The sequence below is a fragment of the Lagopus leucura genome, unplaced genomic scaffold, assembly GCF_019238085.1.
Source record: "Lagopus leucura isolate 7727_CA_CO unplaced genomic scaffold, USGS_WTPT01 Super-Scaffold_100012, whole genome shotgun sequence".
NCBI lineage: Eukaryota > Metazoa > Chordata > Aves > Galliformes > Phasianidae > Lagopus > Lagopus leucura.
The window spans coordinates 2067618-2091139 of record NW_024962267.1 but is presented as its reverse complement, the minus strand read 5'-3'; the positions used below and the strand labels follow the sequence as shown (position 1 = coordinate 2091139).

General features: G+C 33.6%; 1 protein-coding gene across 16 annotated transcripts in view; it reads left to right on the top strand.

Moving 5' to 3' along the window:
- Nucleotides 1-23522, top strand: part of LOC122181708 (sodium channel protein type 2 subunit alpha-like) — a 56157-nt gene that overhangs the window by 29383 nt on the left and 3252 nt on the right. For 11 of the 16 annotated variants that reach the window (XM_042874371.1, XM_042874364.1, XM_042874357.1 and 8 more), the window contains 7 exons: nucleotides 7970-8090; nucleotides 8662-8816; nucleotides 9814-9987; nucleotides 15030-15152; nucleotides 17039-17320; nucleotides 20657-20710; nucleotides 21707-21844. In XM_042874371.1, the coding sequence (XP_042730305.1) occupies nucleotides 7970-8090; nucleotides 8662-8816; nucleotides 9814-9987; nucleotides 15030-15152; nucleotides 17039-17320; nucleotides 20657-20710; nucleotides 21707-21844 (1047 nt within the window). Of the gene's footprint in view, nucleotides 1-7969; nucleotides 8091-8661; nucleotides 8817-9813; nucleotides 9988-15029; nucleotides 15153-17038; nucleotides 17321-20656; nucleotides 20715-21706; nucleotides 21845-23522 lie in introns of all 16 variants that reach the window. The other 5 variants (XM_042874369.1, XM_042874361.1, XM_042874370.1 and 2 more) reach the window with 2 other exon arrangements.

Sequence of the window (23522 nt, the reverse complement as noted above, 5' to 3'; positions counted from 1 at the left end):
TCTCCTGGTACCCTCTGATTTTCTTCTAAGGGAAAGTAAGGACATATTGGTTCAGTGTTGAAGTTACCTCTTTAGAAAAGTACACCATTATTTGCTTTATCTTGCTTCTCAAGGGATATCACTGAGACAACATTCCTGACTGGAGAAGGGCTGGTCCTCAAAAGGAGGGTAAGAGATGGGGCGAAATCCCCTGCCTTAACTGCAGCAGTGCTTAATGCTTAAAATTCCCTTAGGAGATATCCCCCTTAATAACTGGTTTATTCATTTATTTATATTTTTGGCAACAGAGTTCTGGGAAGCTTGAACTGTAAAATGAGCTTTATCTTTTTTTGAATTTTCTTGATTGGTGCTGATGTTAAGAGCAGAATGATTATTTTATGCTTGTCACCAACAAGAGGTCACGACAGAAGCAGGGGGTGGGAAGATGCCCATGACAAAATGCCACAGAATATATGACTGTGGGTTTCTGAGAAGTAAATGCTATTTTTTTCTTATTTTTGTTATCTGTTATGTTGTGTTACAAAACAACTCTAGCCACTTTTGGAAGGTTTTGGAAGGTTGATTCCTTTATTTTTTTCCTTGTTTGTAAAAACACCTGCTAATTAATTTCCCAGTTAATAAATAAGTAACTTCTCGATTTTTCCAGAAGGTATTCTGGAACCCAGTTGTAAGTTCCAGGTCTAAACAAGATCTTTCTCATAGATATCAATAGAAATTTAGGGAAGTCTGTTTGGATGTAATGCTAGGTTAAAAAAAAAAGACTGTATGTACTCAGAAGAATTTGACTGCAATGTCACGTTCATCAGGATAGCCTGGCCAGAAGTCAAACCCACAGAATTCTACTATTGCTAATTCCCAAATAAGGTGGTAGTTTATTCATTATTTGGAGGAAAGCTTTTCCCCAGCCTTCAGGGGACTTCAGACTTCTTTTCACTGTACTTATTTTGTCATCAAGATGTACTTGAGATATGATTTGTTAAAGAACTCAGAACTGTATCACAAGAGTCAGGTTGAAGGGTTCAGGATAAGCAAAAAACAGATAGCGTCTTCAAGAACCCAATTCTGTGTTAAAGTCTCTCCAAATCTACTTTGGCTTTCAAATTACAGTTGACTTCTCCCAAGACACATCTTAACCTATACATCTTCTAGTTTTTATATCTGCAGCTTCAGAAAAGGCCTTTTCTTTGCTTATTTTGCAATGACTTGACATCATGTACTTGAAGTTACCCAAGTAGCTGTCTGACATGGTGAAAGCTCAAGTTCTATTGTCTCAACACCTGACACATAAACCTGCAGTCTTAATTGAATATTATACTTAACGTTATTGAAGTTAATGAAAAGCATCTTTACATATACTATGCTAGAATATTTCTTTTGTAGCTTCCTTTTTGCATGTGATTGATTACCTTACACAGATGATAAAACACTCTAAAATCAGAGCAAGTAAGTTAAGATTTCGTGAAAAACTGTACAATGAAGTATAAGTGGATAATGAAAAACTAAATATGCGAAACTTGAGATCTGGATGAGAAAGAGGATTTATTGTAAAGACATTAAAAGTTACCATTTATTTTAGCATAATAGTTGCCTGAAAGTAATTGAAAGAAGTGAAGATTTTATTGAAGGAGGATTTTATCAGTACCTACTACAGGAAAACAGAGGTGCAGTAGCCAGTGAGATAAATAACAAATTTCTGTGCTGAAAATATGATATTCAAGATAATTAACTTAAAAAGTAATAACTTTAAAAATAATTTTTAAAAAAGAGAAGTAACTAATAATAGTTCTGCCAATGATTTGGCAGCTAATTTGCTGTTTTTTAAAGTTAACTTGTGGATGATGTTTCTATTACAAAATATACTTGCTAATGATGTATACTATACTTGCTAGTGATGTAAATGGAATATGTTAATCTTACTAGAAATCAGACTGCTAACTAGTTGTGTTTTTGTACTACTTAATAACTGCACGTTACCTCTGAATCACAACTTTCTGAATAAAGTTTTGGATTTCAACATAGAAAAGTAATTTCAAAGATGTTATTCAGCTATGTAAAGCTGGTTTCACTACTAAAGAAATATCTGCAGGCGTCTATCATGCAGAATTCCAGTAGTCTTTATATCTAAAGTAAATTTACAGTAAGTATAAATTTGCATTGAGAAGTAAGGCTGCTCAATCAACTTCTGAAGTCATACCACATGGTTTTAATAAAAGGGAAGATATCCTTCAACATCTAATCTACTGAGCTTTCAAACCCAGGAATAAATTCAGTTGTCTGATCAGGGTCACTTGTGTTTTTGTGACTAGTTAAGTGAAAAAGAAACAGAGTTACTGTGTGCCAGAAGTTAAGCATTGCTGAGAAGCTTCAATGAGTTTCTTAGCCAAAACTTACCCAGTAGTTATTTGATCTGTGAATCTTTTGGAAGATCCTTTTTTAATCACATTTCCTTTAAAATATTCAACCACCTAAATTCCGAACTGATCAAATCAGTGATGGTAATTTCTTAAGTTACAGATTTTTACTTTCATTGCCATCTGTAACTTTCACCACTATTACGAGAAGTATGAAGAAAGAATGGGAAAACATATATCTTCAAAATATGTTGCTTACTTTATGTACATTTTTTTCAAATAAAAAACATAGTCACATAGCCAGTTAAATGAAGATGAGAATGTTAAACCAAAACCTTTAAACCTTTAAATTTTCATTAAAACACATAAAGCACTCTATAAACACTGGAATGATTTCCAAATCTGCTAATCGTGACTTTATGAATTTAATCATTGCATTTTTATTTCTGATTCACAATTTCAGAGTGCAGAGTACTAGGTCTAGTTCCTGCATTTTTTATTTTAGTAAAATAAACTAACAAGCTCTGTAGAAAGGTTTGTAGAGCATTCCAGGTGGTATGTATTTCCCTTTTTGCCAGCTGATCATAAACTATTTAATAACTATGTTTTAATTGTGTTAAAGACATATTTGAATTAGAAATTCCAAAAAGAAGAAAACTAGAGATCCTGTGTCTTGAACTTCACTACCTACCATTCTTACTTCTCACAGGGGTAAAACCAAGCTGGAGCAATCAAGAATGCAGCTCTGGTGCTTTTTAACCAGGTAGAGCAACGTGTCACCACTTTCACACAGGTTACCTAAGCAAGTTATACATATATATGTATATATATATATAATCACTTTTTAATGGATTTTGATTGGCCTGCATGCTATTCAGCTATGTTCCTTCCCTATCCATTGCAAGATAGTAGAAACATGCACAGCTGCTCTCTGCTGAGTCATGGGACTCACATCACAGCATGGTCAGGTGGGATTGGCAGCCCCAACATACATTTTTTAACTCTGCTAATGATTTTTCTGGATATTATAATAAAGTCTTTAGCAATAACTGCATGTTCTGCAGGTTATGAAGTATGGATCATAAAAGTACTGGAATGTTATACTTCAACGAGGCCAAAGAAAAAAGGGAGCATGCACAGTTTTTAAAAAATAAAAACAGCCCTTTTTGATTCAGCCCTTATAAATGTATATATTTAATGAAATATGCTAGGTCATTTATGTAGTGATTATTGCCACACTTCAGTTCCTTAATGAATGAAATTAATAAATACAATTTAACTAATTACAGTAGCTTGTATAAAAATTACATTGGTATATTTTTAAATCTGCAATGCACTGTAATGCAAGTCCTCAAGATGCTACGAACTACATTCTGTATTCATTTGGGCAGTGCATATCTTGAGTTTTATAAACTGCAGGAAGAACAGTTTCATAATTGCTGAAATTATACTTAGCAAAAAAAAAAAACCTCTAAAAAAATTCTCAGAGTGTGCCATTCAATAAAAAAATCCTTTCTTAAATGTTAAACTCCAACATAAACAGTGATATTTTTGAATGTGTTTCACAATAACCAAGTCTGTGACTGAGTTGGCAGATTTTACTCAGAGTAAACGAGCATATCTGTAGAGTAGTCAGCACTGTTTTTATAAAATGTATAAATTTTATAAGTGTGTAGATTTACCCTAGTTGTTTTTTTTTTCACTGTGAGTGAATATAATGTCCATCACAGCTTCATTGGCAGAGCTTTGGGAATAGGACAGGAAATATTACACAGAACCTGAAGTTATATGAAACTATGAAGTTCCGATTATCCCAGTAAAAATTGAAATCAAAATTTTATTGAGACTGAGATTTCAGTCCTACAGCTGGATTCAAAGTTGTTATTTGTATATGTACATTCAGGCAGTCTCAGCAGCTTCAAAAGAACAACCATACTGCTCCACTTGTACTACTGTGCAGTGTAATCTTTGACATTATACTGTAGTATAAATTGTTCAGTGATACCAACAGAAATTTATATTGCTGTGTGTTCTGAAAAGTCTCTAATTTAAATGATAAATTTTTAAACCAAGATATGCCTCAAACTCAAATAAAGCTCTACGGAAAAAGTTTTTTTAAAGTTGTTTTCCTAATATAAACATCAAATATTATAAGATTTGAGACTTAAAATAAGTTTAGAATCTCTTTGGAATCATCAAACTCCATTACTTGATACTTCGTCACTTAATTACAGTGCAGCTTTAAAGATTCAAAGGACAATACAACATGGCTAAATTACTAAAGGCAATTTGTAATGGCTGAATCCCTTTATTTTTACTGTCACTTGAATCATGAAGCAGTTTGTAAAGCTTAAAGTTTTTGTTGCCTGCTCTTGCTCTTATTGAAATATAGAACAAAATCACATGAGAGCAAGACTGGGTGTTAAGTGAATGCATTTTCTCGTAAATGGGCACATTAACATGCTGTTGGTCAAAGCTTGTTTTAATGATCTAAGCTGTTGAAAATAGATGCACTGCTCTGAAAGGATGATATGGAGGCTGATTATATGTATGTTTAGCCAAGTGTTTGGGTTGGTGATGAAGCATTTTTTTATTACATCTTTAAACAGTAAGATTTATGACAGTATTTTCTGAAAAATATAATCCCATTGATGTAGTCTTTTTTGGGGATTTTATTTCTGTGTGTGATTTCCACAGCATTGCTCAGGCTTCTGCACTAGAAAAGCATGTTGTTTTGCTGACCTAGGACTTGAGAATGCTGCATCATAAGCAATTGCTTTCAAATGTATCCTTGTAAAGAAAAATGTGGTATTGTATCACTGAAGACATAAACAAGTATTTCCAGGGCATGGCATATTCTAGAGGCTGATAAGCACATGTATGAGCTGAAAGGAATGTCTCTTGAGTTTCCTTAGTTTCGTTAGCTTTATTGCTAGAAAAAAGGTCACCTTATTTAAAATTTAATGGTTCTTTCATAATGTAGGGACTTGGAGCAAAGAAGAGCAGTTTTAGTAACTTCATGGTTTTTTCCGTAATTCAATTGCTGAGATTATTTGAAAAATAATGAAGAGAATGCTTTATTTGAAGAATAATTAAGAAAATCATAGTTTTTTTTACTGTATATAAATTGCAATTCAGTCACTTGTTTTTAGCAGCTATGCTAACAGGACTATCTGAAACAGATATCTGATTGCATGGGATGAAGGCATTAAAGAATTGACTACTTTTAATTGGCACTCATAAAGATTAATTATTTATGCTCACTATGAACTTTTCTCTTTCTACTATTAAGTCAGTAATTGATTTAATGATGATGGATCAAGCCATAAAGGACTTTTACTTTTTCTAACTTAGCAGATGAGACTTAGCACTAAGTAGCAGATGATTGTTCTCATATGATTTAGGTTTTATTTAATGAAGAAACTGCCTATAATTTCTGTGACAATTTTCCTAATCTTTATTTCTTTTATTACCACGATATGTAAGAAAATTGACTTATAAATCTTGTTTCCTTTTTTTTTTTTTTTTAAAAAAAAGAACCTTATATGTGAATAATTAGGTGCTGTGTTAATGATTTTTAATATAGTCTACAGTAGAGTGCATTTTGGTCTGTAAATGTAATACAGAAAGCAAAGTTTAAAATATTTCCACTATGCAAAGCACAGAACATTTTGGTTCAGTTACTGCATGACCAGCAGTAAAATCATTCAGTTATAGGCAATTCAGCAATAAATGTTTTATGTATGTAAATTTTTGAAATCACAGTAGCAAGCACAGCATGAAAGGGGAGACATTGACGCTTACATGCTTAGTGATTAGTTTTATAAACTAACCACTGAAAATATTGAAATCTCAGGGTATTTATCCAAATCTTTTCACATTTGTCAATGCGATTTTCCAGGTATGACAGATCATGGTATTTGGAAAGGGAAAGAATGGTTTTCAAACTAATATCAGTGTGCTTGTCAGAAACCTTTCCATTGTGCAACACATCCTTTATTTTTGGTCACAATTCAGTTACAGCTGTGTAAGCTGAGGTCTGATTGACTCCATATTGACAACGGATGCATGTGAGAGCAAAAGGGCTTCTTGAAACAGCCCTGAAATTACATATTACCTAGCATAAATTATTTTTAAATATAAATCATCTCATGTGAGTTGAATATGAGAGAGGAATTACTTACCAAATTATATAAAGAAATGTATGCCTTTGCTTCAAAAAATCTCTCAGCTCCCATTGCCTTTTTCTGAAAGGACTTGGTTTGAACTGAAGAACTGAATAACTACTTTTAATTTGCAGCAATTCTCTGAAAGAGAGAATATATAGTATTTACTTTCTAAAAAGTTTTCATCTGTTATTTGAAATAAAATAATTCAAATCATCTGAACAAGTAGTTTTTTAATACGTATTCTAAAAACGTCACTATTTCGAAAGCTAAATGAGAAAAATGCTTGGTATTGAGAATTCTCTCTCAAACTGTACAGAAAACTCTAACAGAGGTCAAACTTCACAGCCAGACCTGCTTAGCTGAAAACTGTAGAAATTTCTGTTATGTTATCTCATAAACAACTTCAGTGTTTAAGTTAGAAATGCAAGTTAGAAACTAATGATTGCTACGCAGTATAAACCAGAAGAACTTCAGTGCCATGCTTTTCTTTTTAATGTTGCTTTCAGTTTACAAACCTTATTTCACAATAAAGAAAATGTATTTTGGATGAAGAAATTTAATACATAAACAATACTGACAAATGAAAACAAGTTGTAAGTTCTGTGCTCAGTTTTTGCATTAACTGTATTCAACTGTAATAGGTTTGTCCATTCTAACTGTGCTTTCTTAAAAGAAGAAAATTATGGGCAGTCTTACATGATTGATACACAGTTTTTCCTGATCCAAATTTTATTTGATGAGAAGATTTATGTAATGTGAGCTGCTTTGTTGGAGTTTTTGCATCTATGAGTGCTTTTACCATAGTGAGGACTATAGTATTTGACTACATACAAATAGTAGAATGACAGACAAATTCAGATGGAAGGGACCTCAGGAAGTCTCTCAATCTTCACAGGAAATCAGAATTCAAAGAGATTTCAAAGATGGTAACTTGTACTTTCCAGGGCAGAAATGTAGTATTAAATTTACAACTCTTTCATCCAGATATGCTTTAGGTTTGTGAGAACACCATCTGCAGTGGATGTGTAGATAATTGTGGGGATTAATTCCTTTAGTACGCTTAGTTCATTCTGTTAGATCATTTTCCTGGGAAGTCTGAGGCACTTCTGCAGTGTAAACTAGTATAGTAAAAAAAAAAAAAAAGAAAAGAAAATAGCTTGAGTGTGGTATATGTAAGATCTGCAGTTGTAGCTCCACTGACCCTCGAATTCTGAAGACATTACATGGATCAGGTCAGTAGCTAAATCATATTTGTTTCCTATGAGAAGGTAAACTGAGAAATAGAAATATACAACATACACCTCATTACTGTGGTTTTACTTATGCATATTTATCAGTGTAAACATAGTGGTTTTCAAAACTCAGAGACTGGCAAGTTCTGTTTCAGTATAATTTTTACAGAATATGTATCTAATGAGAAAAAATTCTTCTGTGGAACTTTACTTGCAGAAACTAAATGCATCCAGTTCATCTGAAGGCAGCACAGTTGATATTGCCCCTCCTGGAGAGGGAGAGCAAGCAGAAATTGAACCAGAAGAAGCTCTTGAACCAGAAGCCTGTTTTACAGAAGGTTGTACAATAACTGTTGACTTGAGATGTGTTAGAGTTCTACTAGTGTAAAATGCACTATTATTAGACTTATTTAAGTTCTGGACTCTTTAAAATCTGTTGGAACTTCATGTCCCCTACAGTGAAAAAGAAAATGCTCAAAGCCTAGAACGCTGGAAATCAGACACCAGAAGAAGGTTTCCCTGGGCTTTGAGTAACATTGCCTGACCACTGCCTGTATCTTGTAACTAAGGAACTTAATTAACTTTTCCATTCTTAAAATGCATTTTCATTACACGAAAATGAATGCCCTTAAAATTTGGAGTTTCATTTCTGTGAGACTACCAGCAAGAAGAATGATTAAATATCAATGGTCAAAAATATGAATGCATAGTTTACTCTTAATTACATCTAGTATTGTCTGATTTCAATCCAAATTACTAATCATCTAAATTCACATGGAATAGGATCACGATATTTATTTTAATTTTAAAAAAATATTATGAAATTAATTACAGCTACTAACAATTTTGATACTTTTTTACATGAGAATAATTTGCTTTTAAATCCTAACATTTCTTAATTTAATGCAGGTTGTGTGAAGAAATTTCCATGTTGCCAAGTAAGTATAGAGGATGGCAAAGGAAAAATCTGGTGGAATCTTAGAAAAACCTGCTACAGCATAGTTGAGCACAACTGGTTTGAGACTTTCATTGTCTTCATGATTCTCCTCAGCAGTGGAGCACTAGTAAGTTAAAAGTAAAAAATTGCAGATGCTGAAATGTTTAGATATCTTCTCACAAGTAACAGCAAAATTCAAATTACATCAGAAAGGCCTATTTTGACTGGAGCTGTACTACTTTTATTCCACGATTTCATGATTTATTTACTAAAACTGGCTCAAACTTGAAAATGTTTGTTTTACATGCAGTTCTTCAGTGATACTTTTGTTTTACCCCTGCAAAGCTAGAGCAGTGTTATTTTAGCCAGTGACTTTAGATTCAAACTGTCTACCAATTTTCAGCATGTTTGTTAAAATTTTTGATTACAAAGAAAATCTGTTACTAGTGAGTATACAGCTAAAGGTATGATTTCAAGCCCTTAATTCATTCTGGGCTCTGCCATTCCTTGGATGGTGCTTACAAAAAAAACATTGACAAACATTTCTTCATTTTGTTGCTGTTTTGAAGGCAGAAGATAGAGAAGAATGTGATAGCAAATAAAACCAAAAAACTGTTTTCCAGTAGGATTCACATTACTCACCTTCCCATCTTTAATGAAGGTGATCATCTTCTGCACTGTGAATAGTATAAACTGGAGCAAATACATCACTCTTCAACTTTTAGACAGGAGTTTGATGGAGGATAAAACTGCTCAGATTAGATTTTTGTTTAAGAGAGGGTTTTGTTGTTTGGGGTTGTTTTTTTTGTGTGTGTGCATGTGTGTGTATGTATGTGCAAACAGTTTTTGATACAACAACAGGAAAGAAAATCATGCTTCGAGTTTGTCTCCCCTTCCTACAGTAAAATAGGATATGTCATTAAATACACCGTACTGGAGAAATCCCAGACAAGGCTGAATAATGCTCCAATTTGCAGCATGGTTATGGGTGATAAATAGGTAAAAATGATGATGCAGAAAACAAGGAGAAAGATTACATCTCACCTGCTTGTTTTAATCATTTACACTGTGAAACATTAGTAATACCTGAATTTTTATTTATTTATTTATTTATTTTCCCACAGGCTTTTGAAGATATATATATTGAACAGCGTAAAACTATCAAGACCATGCTGGAATATGCTGACAAAGTTTTCACATACATTTTCATTTTGGAAATGCTTTTAAAATGGGTAGCATATGGTTTTCAAATATATTTTACTAATGCCTGGTGCTGGCTGGACTTTCTGATTGTTGATGTAAGTACATAAGTCTCCAATACTATAAACCTCACAGTAGTATTCTTTGTGTTGTAAAGCTTGTTACTAATAAGTATTCCTTTTACTAGCATGCAAAAAAAGAATTCCAATTGTATTTTGATGTTGTACAACCTGTAAGTGTACAGAGGTTAAGCTAAGTAGGCTTATTGTGGTGGAAAGGTAATAAATGGAAAATGCTCACTGGTGTTGTAGGCTCACAATAAACTCCACAAGGAGTGATCTCCAAAAAGACATCCTTCCTCAGTGGCAATCAGCACTTAAACGGGATCTAGGAGAGGTGCAGCCAGGCTCCACCCCTTCCAGCAGCACAGCTGAATTGCCTTCACCTGTGCTCCTACAGCTGACTAGGTGCTTGCCTTAGGTGGTCAATTAGAAGTTCAGGCCATGATCAAAAGTTCTCATACAGATGTGATGTTTAAAGTAGGTTTATATACCTAGAAGACAAAGGATTACTGGTCATCAGTTTGCTAATTCTTAATTGGATGTATCAAATTTAAGATTTTATGAAAAAATAAACAACTAAAAACTAATTTTGAACCTTTCATGCTATATTTTTAATGGCCTTTTCTTTACACTTAGCAAATAAGACACTTTGCGCAAGTTTCTTCTACAAGTATTGCTGTTTTCCAACTGAAATGATACATTTGGTCTAGATTTCACCTGAATTCTCAGACCTTCAATCCCCCAAAACTATCCTGTTCACTTCTAGTGAAATAAAAAACAGTGGTTAATTGCTTAAAAAAAAAAAAAAAAAAAAAAAAAGATTTTAAAAAGTTTTAATTGGTTGACAATCTGCAATAGTTAAATCAGCTGTGACTTGGCATGGTTTATGATAGAAGAGAATACAGAGTTTCTTGGCTGACTTCCCAGCTCTGATATCCTTCTGTGCAAAGGCCTTGCTTATGTTGTCAGAAGGGATCAAAGCTGGTTTTACTCCCAGAATATTTTGGTCCCTTGCCTCACACATTATCTGACCCAGTTCACTGGCTATACATATCCTCAGTGTTTTAACTCAGAGATGGCATCTTAGGGCAAACATCAATTTCTGGACGTGTATATAGTTTATGCTCAAACGTAGTTTCTACCCAAGCTACCGTATTTTTTTGAGAAATTTGAATAAAATCTGGATCAATAGTCACTACTTGTGAACATGTAGTGAAAACATGTCAGATTTTTTACAACCAGAGACACACACAAAAAAAACCCAACCCTACCTAAACTGGCCTATAACTCAAAACAGATGTTTTTTTTTACCCGCCCACATTAATTTTGTTATATTGTTGAGCTCTTTGCTGAATACAGACACTAGTATTGAGCAGTGTAAATAGTTTTCCTAAGAAGATCTTAAAGAAGTAGACAGGTACTTCTTTCCAGGATTACCTTAAGAATGGAATTTATTTTAGATAAACTAGAACTCATGTTTTGATTATTCTTTGTAACATAAACGTGAACTGATTATTCTAAGCCATACTCCATGGTTTCTTAATAACAGTTTAGCCTCAGAAATGCTGTAATCTGAGCAGGCTCTCAGTTATAAGCATCATCTTCACAAATAAAGCAGCTTATTTTGCCAACTTTTTCCATTAATTCTTAATTTTATAATCAAAAACATAAATGACATCAGAACCTTCTACTTTTGAATACCTACATTCAGTGTTCCAGAAAGTGTCAAAAAAATGTCTTACTGTGCCAAAGGCTAATTCAGCAATTATTTTAGCATGCCCGGACAATATTTGAAAGAAAGATATGAACTCATGTTACCTACTTGTAGAAGAGGATCTACAGTACTTCAGTGGAGAGATTTAACAGCGATTCAGCAGCATTCTCCAAATGAGAACAGTAGTGAGCCCTTCTTCATTATATGTGACTAAAAATAATTAAATTGTTTAACTTCATCCTTTAAAATTATTCAAGGGTAAACACTGATAGTTCGTCAGGGTTTCGACATTTAATATCTTACATACCTAGCTCTCAGTGCAAGAAATAGCCACAGCTACTTTCAGTCATTGTGACCAAATGGATTTTAAAAATTACATGAAGAAAGTGTGATTCAGCTCTGTCAGTTAACAGCAAAGGCAGATGACCCTGGGCACATCTGGCTACCTCCATTTAAGACCTTGTTATGCCATATCTCTACCCAACTCTTCTACTGGATGCAACATCTGTAGCAAGGGGCAGAAGGGAAAATTCCTGTGACTTACTGACCCCAAATCAGAACCTGTTAAATTAGTTCAAATTCACTCACTGGTGATTTATACTGAGATACTGAATTTTGTACACAGTTAAATGAGAAGCAGGGACATATTCTCTTAGGCCGGGGACTCTAACTGGCAGAGGTGTACAGTTAAGGCTTCAAACAGTCATATCTTACATCAGTTCAACCAAATGCTCTAGAGCATCTGTCACCATGTACCTTGATTCTTTTACTCACATCTTTGTTCAGAAGCCATCTTTCATGAGATTATTATGTCTAAGATTTAAAGCACACCTGTAAGGACTGTAAGTTCTGTTTTTCAAATACAATGCTAGGAGATAGGATATCTGGGATGAAGATGGGGCATTTGGGAATATCCAGTGTGTTTGCTGGTTATTAAAGTTGTCATTTTCTGCTAAAATATGTAACTGTAGGTGGATATTTTATGCTATATGTACTTTAGAAGGTAGTCCTACTATTTGTTATAGACATTTTATTTCTAAATTACTGTGTTCATAAACTTTATTTGATGTGGAAGTAAGTAGAGGAAATGAAAATAAGTTACATTTTAAATAAATCATGTATTTGCCAACTACTGCAGGGCAGTAATGTATCTATCTGAAATTAGAATGAAGTCTGTAATCTTCATGTATCTCAACACTGAAATTGCTCATGCGTGCTAGAATTCAAAATACAATTTTTGAATAATTTAAGGGAGAAAAAAAATCTCTCAACTAGGATTGCTGTGGAGTAGATAATTAAAAGTTGATAATATTGATGATTTATATATTACTTCTGCTTGGAAATATGACCGAAAATAGTTCATGCTTATTTGTTATAACAGATGAAGTAATTTAATTAAAGTGCGCTCTCAATCTTTTGGTTAGCTTTTGAAAATAAATAATTCAGCAGCAACGTTATGAAAATGATCGGGGTCACATTATACTAATATACTAAATACTGTAAGCACAGTGTAAAAGACAGCTGCTGCCCTGAAGGCCTCATAAGAAGAAAAAGGGTGTGCATACCCATGTTGGGATACTAGATCCAAAGAGAGATTTCAGTTCATCTTCCTTGACAGTCTAGTATGTCTTATGCATATCTTCATATGGTAATATTGGATAATCCAGAAATTAATTAATTTCTGGAATTACCAATTTTACAGTTCAAAGAGAATTCCATATGATATATGCATGAAACCAAAGGCTTCCAGTCAGGAAGTAAGGGAACAGAATCTTCTTGCTTCTATGCACCTAAAAAAAAAAAAAAACAACTTTGCATAGTTGTATGTAAAATATCAGAAACTAAGAATTTTTAACCAAGTACATTTTAAGAAAGTTATCTTAGTATAGGATCATAATAGAAAAGCATAAGAAAGGCTGTATTTCGCCCAATGCCCTACCTCAGAGAATGTCAGAAATGTCTTCTTGGGAAACTATTAACATAATACCTATATGAGAAAAATCATCAACTAATCAACTAAAAGATTTTTTTTTTTCCCAAATCTAGTGGTTTATTTTTATTCCTAGTTAAGTACAATAGTTAAACACATAAACTGCAGGAAAAATAGGTCAAGCCCTGTTGGAAGTGAGGAGAGTAACAGACCACAGTGGGCCTGGAATCAAATGACATAAATTAGCTATCTTAGCAAGTAACAAGGAATTCATATGGACTAACATGTCATGACATAATCCAGTTGAAAACTACTAACCAAAATGCTATTTTCCATTAGATGAATGTACATAGCAACAGAGTAATCAATTAGCTGCTTTTCTATCTGCTCTCCTATCTTCCACTGAGACATGATCCAACTCCAGTGTCTGTAATTCATCTAATTGTTTTCTTTTAGGCAAGTAACACAGGAAACCACCTTTCCATATAGTGGTCAAAATCTTACTGGCATACCACCTATTTCTGTACAGCCATTTATTTGAAGAACTTGAGGTTGAAGTACAGGAATGAGCATTTGGGGTATTTTTTTAAGGACTGAAATATGCCTATGTTCATTTATACGTTTTGTGTGCTTTTGGTGGTTAAACTGAAATAAAACATGAGTAAAGTACAATATTTCCTCACTCATGTCTCTAAAACTGCCAAAAGTAAGTGAATGTACTTTTTTTCCATATTAATACTGCTTAAAATCTGTTCTATTTGAGAAGCACAAATTAATTGCTCCTTCTTGGCATGAATTGACTTGTAATAGAAAATTCATTGAAACATGAATCAGGAACTCGCTATGGCTGTAGATTATCAGACAGTTACTTTTATAATGCTAGCATCTGTTAGCATCTATCAGACAGATTGCATGTTTCCTATGCTTAGAAGAGTTCTTGAGAGAATTGACCAGCAAAGGAGAATGTAACACCTCAGTCAATATATATTTCATAAAAACCCTGGCTGTTGGTTCTATTATATGCTTCTGATTTACAAATAATTCACTATTAAGGATATTCTTAGTGAATTATAGAACGAATAGTGTCAGTATTTAATAAAGTATCTTGATATATGCAGAAATTTAAAAGTTCTAGGAAGGTTAATTCTTAATGAAATTTAATGAAAGTATGGCCCTTTTATCTTCATGTACTTCTGAGGATTTTATCTTTCACCAGGACTGTGCTTTCATCTCACTATTCAACTATAACAGATATTTCATAGCACATATTCTTTTTCCAAATACGACTCCATATAACATACCAGGAGTATGAAAATCATAGGATTCATCCTCAAATGTTACTAATCGAGAGCTTTCTTCCATTGATCTTTCTGTATATTCAATTTGTATTCTTTTTAAATAAACTGTAGAATGACTTTTATTTTTTTTTTATAGGTCTCATTGGTTAGTTTAATAGCCAATGCTTTGGGCTATTCTGAACTTGGTGCCATTAAATCACTTCGGACATTAAGAGCTTTAAGACCTTTAAGAGCCTTGTCACGGTTTGAAGGAATGAGGGTGAGAAAAAATGAATGAGCCCACATTAAACTGTGAATACAAAAGCTAATGTAGAATTATGAGACTCATGCCTCCTACTAAGAACACCAGAGGGAGAATTCATGGAAAAGTGTAGGAAAATAGCTTTCAGCATGTCCTTAAGTGCAAGATATGCATGCAGTTAACTTTTGGATATTGGATCTTAATCTCTTCAAATTTGCCTGCCTCACTGCTGCAGAGTTGTGTTATCTCAGCCCCATGGCTGTTAAAATTTCCATTTATTTGTTGATCTCCACGGAAGAGGAAAAGAACAGAGATGGGTTTTTTTCCTTCAGTTTAGTAAGGGACTTTTCTCAAGAGTTTCTGAAGTTAATTTCTGTTCTCTTTCAGTTTGTCAGATGAAACAGGATTAGCCAGGGGGGAAAAAAAAAAAAAAAAAAAAGAAAGAAAAAGGTGAAGAAACTGACAAAAGTGAGAAAAAGGCAGCTGAAACCTCCCTGTGGCTCTCCATCTACCGGTCTGGGAAAGAGATCCCACAACACATGCTATATTATTAAGCGAAGGTTCTCTGAACAAACACCTGAAATACAGATAGGGCTGGAAATAGAGAAATAGAGAAGAGGGGAGTTGAAAAACCATTTTCTCAACAAGTGTCCTTTACTTCATATAAATACATCTGCTGCCATCTGACCCCTCTTCCTCCACAGCTAAATCCTTCCTGTTGAGGAAATTATTATTTTCAAATTCTGTCAATCTGACAAAAAAGATTATTGCCATCTGTCTGCTGTAAACACAGACTATGCTATTTCCTGGTGAAATCGATACGTAAAAAATTTACAATGCAATGTTATTAAGAAATCTCTCCTTAGTCTTCACCTAAAAATACTGAATGCTGTGATATAGTTTTAGTTTATTCACAAGTCTTAAGTCTCAAAATAGTGTGGTTTCTGTCTGGATAGAGGCTGATGATACCCTAGCTGGCCCCACCAGCCAGAATAGTGGACTGTGTCTTGTGACACATCACCGTTACGTTTTGTACAATTTGCATTACAGACAGTATGTAAACTCCTATCTAATAAATGGGATCTTAGACATTTTCAGTCATTACAGATTTGAAAAATACTATTATTTTGAAAACCGTACATAGTTATTCACTATACATAAAGGTACTGCAGTCTTATACATAAACATGGTCTAATAAAAACAAAATACTTGTATATCATTTTTGTTCAATCACAGTAATTAAATTACATTTTTGTCAAGGGATTTAATCTGATTTTTTCCTGTCGCTTATTCACATCTATTAGCACAATTGTATTAAGTGCTCCAATTGAAAAAAATGTGCATATGTGGAAGAGCAACTACAGTGAGACAGGCAATTTAAAACTAAGATTTATAACAGATGCTACTATTAAATTAAAGGTACTTAATTATGTTACATTGTAAGCAGATGCTAAAATACATTGGTTCCTATTTATACGTATGTTCTGTGAATAAAATAATTTGTAATGGTTTCAAATGCAGACATTTTTATTCAGTCTTTCACATCATCATTCTTTATCTTATGCTTTTTTATTTCTTATTTATACATTTTGATTTGTATTGCTGGAATTAAACATTTCTTTCTTTTTCTCTAGAGCACAGAAATTCTAAGAATCCATCTTGCTACTAACAGGTTTTCTTTTGTTTTCACCTTTTTTTCATCGTCTTTGTTTTCATATCATTTTTTGTATTGCTTTTGGTAATCTCAGTAGTGATTCTTATTGAACCTCAAATAATGCTTCTCCCTTTATTTTTACATTGTTACGTTTTCACTATCCGTTCCATATTAAAGCAGCTCCATCATTTTAAAAGTATTTTAATTTTTCTGTTCATAAACTGACTGTGTTGTCTAATTTCTCTAATAGGTGGTTGTAAATGCCCTTGTAGGAGCAATTCCATCTATCATGAATGTATTGCTGGTTTGTCTGATATTCTGGCTCATCTTCAGCATCATGGGAGTAAATCTGTTTGCTGGAAAATTCTATCACTGTGTCAACACCACAACAGGCGAGATGTTTGATGTCAGCGATGTCAACAATTACACTCAGTGTGAAGAGCTCATAAAAAACAATCAAAGCGCCCGCTGGAAAAATGTGAAAGTAAACTTTGATAATGTAGGAGCTGGGTATCTTGCTCTGCTTCAAGTAGTAAGTAAATTCGTATTTTTTTCTTTTTGCTCTCTTTAAAGAAGTCCCAGGTAAATGGGCAACATAAGTCTGCTAAGCAGTGAAGTAATTTCTTTATAGCAATGATGTATGGCTTACACAACAGAAACTTGAAAAAGCCTCTATTGCACTTGTAATTTTTGAATGAATAGTAGTAGAGTAACTTTTCAGACTAGACAGTACAGCCTCATCATCATGATAAAAATGTCTTTTTAAGTGGAATGATGTACAAGAATCTGTACCAGCGCTGTACAATATAAACTTCAGAAATGGATTTAATTTCTTGTTCCAGTAAAAAAGTTTCAGAGGTCCCTCTAATTATTAAAAAGGTCTCTCTTCTCCTTTACAAACTTAGTTATCTTCTAAGACAGGAAGGCAAAGAGCAGTTTAAAAGGCAGACATCCTAGCTGTGCGTCTGATCTGATGTGAGCAACTACTGCCAAGGCCTCCCATATAATCTGTTCCTGGATATCATTACAAATCCACAGCAACATCTTCGACATTTAAAATCCATTAATCTCAGCACATTTAGGCACTAGGAAATTATTTTTCCTGTCAACAGCCAGGTCAAGATAGTGCAAGTGCATTTTTCTTTATGTCGGTGCTCATCTAAGGAACCAGTTTGTCATTAGGTAAGAACATAATAACCCAGAGGATCTCCAGTGCAGGTTTAAGAGGGGATTGATTTTTCAGAACCTTGAAGTGGGTTAGGGAAAGGAATCATAAGTAATACAATATCTGAGATTGGGGTACCCAGCATTTCGTGTAGCATGGAGACAATTCTTCCTGTAGTACAATGCTTGTACAAGGGTCTGAGTTTGGATAGTTACTGACAAACAGATCCTGACTATTAAGATCATTTCATAACACTTTTTCTTGGTACTCATGGACAAACAGCATTTGCTCCTGAAATACATGGATTTCATTAAAAAGCACATGAAACTATGAAGACATTAGAGTGTGGTTAAATGGGAAAACGTAAAATACTTTTATTACAAAAATTATATTCATGATTCATAAACTTCTTATTCTGTTAATGCTTTTAATGAAGACATTATAATAAACTAAATATATATTATGCTACGTATAGTGTACTAGTAGATGTTTTTGTATACTATGGCATATTTATTCTATAAATTACCATAACTAACACAAAGTCTGCAAATTATATTTCCCCTTTGAGTCCTTTTCTTACACTCTCTGGTACAGAGCTGTTTTTGAACTAGGTACTGAGTGTTCCTATTATTTATGCCAGAGGCTCCTAATTCTGATAGCTGATATCTGACCCCAAACACAAGCAAGCAAGCAATTATGCTTAAATGATTGAGCTGTGTTGAATCACTTGTCTGCAATTTGACATACAGCTTTAGTGTATGAAGAGATGTCAGAAATATCACAGGATTTTTACTACTCCCAAGTTTTCTGAGGAAGATGTTCTTGTCTCTTCTATTCAGAGTCGGTCAGTATCCCTAGATGACCTTGATTCCCAGTTTAACTACCTTGCTTGAAGAATTTTGTTTCTGAAGACAACATGACTCTAAAGTTATGAGGTGTAGTACTGAATGATAACAAAATCTATAACTTCAGGTGTCATTGCCACTCTTATACTAGGAATTGAAGTGAACCATTATCACCAATACTAACCTCTGAAAAAGTGTAAGATATACTTCTGAGTCTCTTGAAGCTGCATCTGAACATTATCTGTATCACCCATCCAGTCAGTATTAGTCTTTAATTACTATATTACTACTGTGGAGCTTTCTTTCTTCTTCGTTTTGTTCAGATTTTTCATTATTTTCCTTTTTAAATATTCTCTTCTTTTTCTTTTTTGTTGAGATTAAGAGATCTTTGGGCATGTATCATGTATCATGTCACTTCTTCAGCTGAACATCTCCACCATCCAGATGGATGATCCAGATCCAGATCCAGAGGAGCATTCTCCCTGCCCCTCTCCTGTAGTTATAGCTGTTATCAAACTCTGATACTTTTCTAACAATATACAAAGTACACCAAAAGGTGTTAGTTGTCAACTGAGGCAGAACAATCTATGATGCTTGTCTCCAAGTGTATCTTCTGTATAATCAATGGATCTCAAGATGTTACAATCACAATATAAACAAGAGAGTTAGGCGAAGTGGACTATGAAAACAAAAGAGAATAAATGGAAGGCTTACCCTTATGCTGGGCTTACCACAAAACACCAGAAGGAGGGATCTCCAGAAGAGATCCTTCCCCACTGGTAGCCAGCTCTTAAATAGGTCTAGGAGGGGTGGAGCCAGGCTCGACCCCTTCCAGCAGCACAGCTGAATTGCCTTCACCTGTGCTCCTCTGGCTGACTCATGGCTCGCCTCTGATCAATCAGAGGTTCAGGCCGTGACTCAGCAGTTTCCATACACCTTCCTAGTAAATATGTAGTACATTGCAAGATTTGTCAGGATCTGAACACTCCCAGAGTAGAAATCTTCTGCTGTGGAAGCTGGCAGTTGTACCGAAGTATGAGAGCTCAGTTTTAGCAGACACAGATGCAAATGCACTCCTTGGAATGGTTCCTCAGAAGATACTCTCTTTACCGGCTCATTTCAGACTTTTTTTCCTTTATTATGAATACTTGTGGAAGTCATGCCTGACAGGCAGGCACTTACACTTTCAGCTACCATCTCTCTGGTGTTCTTCAGCAAGCAGACATTCAATCTCCATGAAAATTGCTCCTTAAAGCAATTAGGACAAATCTTTTTTACTACCTAGATAAAGTTTCTACTTGAAATCAGTTTTTATAAATTTAAGCACAGCTCTTTCACAGTTCCTCAGGTCTCCTGTAAATCATACATCTCAAGAACCAACACATTTTAATTATAGAGTCTATTCCTTTTACTTATATGAGGTTAAAACATTTCTAAAAATACCATGGAATGGTGAACATGGGCAAAACATTCAGATGCATGTTAATATCTGCCTAGAAGCTATGTTGCAGACTCCATCAGTTCATGTTGTAAGTCTGTTAAAATGGCTGTCAGCAGGAATGATTGTAGAGCGTGCCTAAATATCTACAGTATTGATGTCTAAGTCTACCACTGGTCATCTGTAAGGTAGAAACCTGCATCTGCACACACTCTGTGTCCATGCTAAGATGTTCATAGCCCAGAGTTAATATTTTTGAAATACCTAAAAATAATTTATCAAAATATCAGTAATACTCTGAAAAATCTTTTAATATTCCTGTTTGTTCAATATGGTTTATAATTTTTTGTGTTATTTCATTAAAAGTAAACCTACAAATTCTGAAACCTAGTTATTTTTTACACTGAATTTTACTTCTAGGCTACTTTCAAGGGATGGATGGACATTATGTATGCTGCAGTTGATTCAAGAGATGTAAGTGTAAGACTTTCAAAAATCATCTATTGGTTATATTCTGATGTATTTAATTTAGTACAGAGTCTTAAGGCTTGAAAGAAACTTTCGTATAACTTCAGGCATCTTAGAAATAGTAGTTGAAAAAATTAATTCCACTTCTTCCTAGTCAAACAATATGAATTAAATTCATTTAACTTGATCTTTTTTGGAAAATGCAACATAAATGAAAAGAAACAGGCAAGATGACTTTTTAATAACTTCCTTCAACTACCATGATTATATAACGTAACACTATATAACATAATTCTTATAGATTAAATTTATGTGTCTTTCATTAAAATTTAAAGCCATGCATTTCATTGTTTATTTAGGCTGACCACTTTTGTTTCCCAGCTATTAAGTGCGATTAGGTTTTAAGGTTGAAGATCATAGGAATTAAAATTTTATTTTTGGCTAGAAAACTTCAACTGTGTTTACCTAGTACAAGAAAGTGCAACACAGATACCTGAACTAGTTCTACACAGCTTAGCTTATAGTCACACTAGTGATAATCAGTCATCAAACAGTGATACTCATCTGTCAGAATATATATCCTATTTAATTAACTTCAACTTCCTTATGATCAGCTTGCTGTGCAGCTGAAATGCAGACATTGTCAGAGGTGTGAAACCTGGAAGAACTGAGACCACAGCAAAATCCTCCTTAGAAATTTGGCACAATTTAATAAAATTCACAGAAAAGACACTCACTGGAAGTTTATAGAAAGCATGTCCTATGCTGGGAGCTTTGTTTGTATGTACATACATAAACACATACCTATGTGCATTTACATTAAAGTTCCATAGAAATAATCATTCTGTCAGCTTCCATTTCTCCAAATATTGATGGGAAAGGATACATAGAGTCTTTTTAATAATTGAATGCTGAAATAACATATACCTATTTATAATCTGTATACACTTTCTTTTTACAGTTACTATTCTTTTGATTAATAAAATTTATAATATTTTGTAGGTAGAAGATCAACCTAAGTATGAGGACAATCTGTACATGTATCTTTATTTTGTCATCTTTATCATATTTGGATCATTCTTTACATTGAACCTTTTCATTGGTGTCATTATAGACAACTTCAACCAACAAAAAAAGAAGATAAGTATTGAAAATGTTTCTATATTGCTATAAATCATTAATTACAAAGAATTAACAATTTATTTTTATAAGAAAAAAAAAGTTATTTTGCTTCTTTGGATAAAAAATTCTTTTTTAACACAATCTCTGTGATGTGATTATGACATTTGTATTTCAGCATTTTGAAACACAAATCGTTAGTCTGTTGATGGTAATTTAGAAATTGTGCAAGAGCTAAAGTGAAGATTTAAGAAGGGAATTTGTATTATTATTTTGATTAGATTAGCACTATTTGCCATAGAAGATTTCCTTTCTAATTAAAAAATTAGTTTTATAAACTCTTATAAACTGTTGACACCTACTGAAGCTACAATATGACAGTGTGTTGATATAATAGATACTAGTTCTGCAAACTGATTAAACAGTGGCTTAAAAATCCAATAGATCTCATAAATAGGCTTAAAGATACAAGTAAAAAATTTGTATGAAAGAATTCTGTTATTCTAACACCTGAGCTCTGAAAAATGAGATGGGCTTCTCAGACATAAAGAAATTAATTTATAATACTAGAAATAATGAAGTATATGTATAGAAGGAAGGATATTTTTCCACATACCTTTGACATTCAAGAATATTTAAAATATTTAAAATATTTATTATGCATATAATTTTATTTATGGTAATCTTTAAAATATAAAATTACAATTGCATTTAAAATATTTTGAAGTCTCATTATTCCTGGTCTTCAATTTCTGAACAGAACTATCACATGAGAATAAGTGTAAACCTTTGCGTGCTGTGAAAAAGCAGCTTCATCTGATTTGGTTTTATTTGATTACTAAATAAAAAGCAGCAGTACAAAATAGAATCTATGGTAAAACTCAGTTGTGAATGATAGAAATTTTTTTGTGTAAAAATATTTTTCAATTTCTTAGGAGCTGGATTTAATGATCCGTATGTGTGCCTTCCAACTCAGCATATTCTATTATTCTAAAAGAGCCACAAGGGCATCTGGGGCTACATTTACCAATAAGTATGGGCTTTTAGCTTCAATATCAACTTGAGTCAACAGTGACTTTCATGCTGTTTACATCTGACTTAGTTCAGATTCATTAATAAGTACAATTTACTTTACACTAGAATTCAGTCAGTTGCACATCTGGCAGCATTAGCATTTCCAAACACAGTCTAATTTGAACTAGACAATTTCCAGCAATTTTAAAATTGTTAATTCGCTATGTCATGACTTGGGTTACTTTTCTGAAGTTCCCATCAACAGGGCTTTTGCCCTCAGTTTAGACTCAAACAGTCTTTTCCTTCACACATTAAACCCCAAACTTTCCCCACTTTTAGACCTGTCTAGCCTAACTGTCAATCTGGAATTTAGGACATCTCAGGCACCAGAGAGGCTTCTATGCACTAAAATCCTAATTAGCAAGTTCTTTAACAGCATTGTTGTCATAAGTACCATTTTAGCCATGTCAGCAAAAGTGAACAAAAGGGCACTGGAAAAAGTCAACTGTCAGCCTCAGAAGGCACTAGGAAGGGTTTTGGCGTGTGCATGTGCTTACTCCCAATGTGAAAAATAAATACAAAAAAAAAAATCACTTTTGTTAGATAAAACAAATATAAATGTAATATAAAATGGCACACAGGAATATTGTAGTTAAATGCTGAACACGTTAGTAAATAGTTTTGG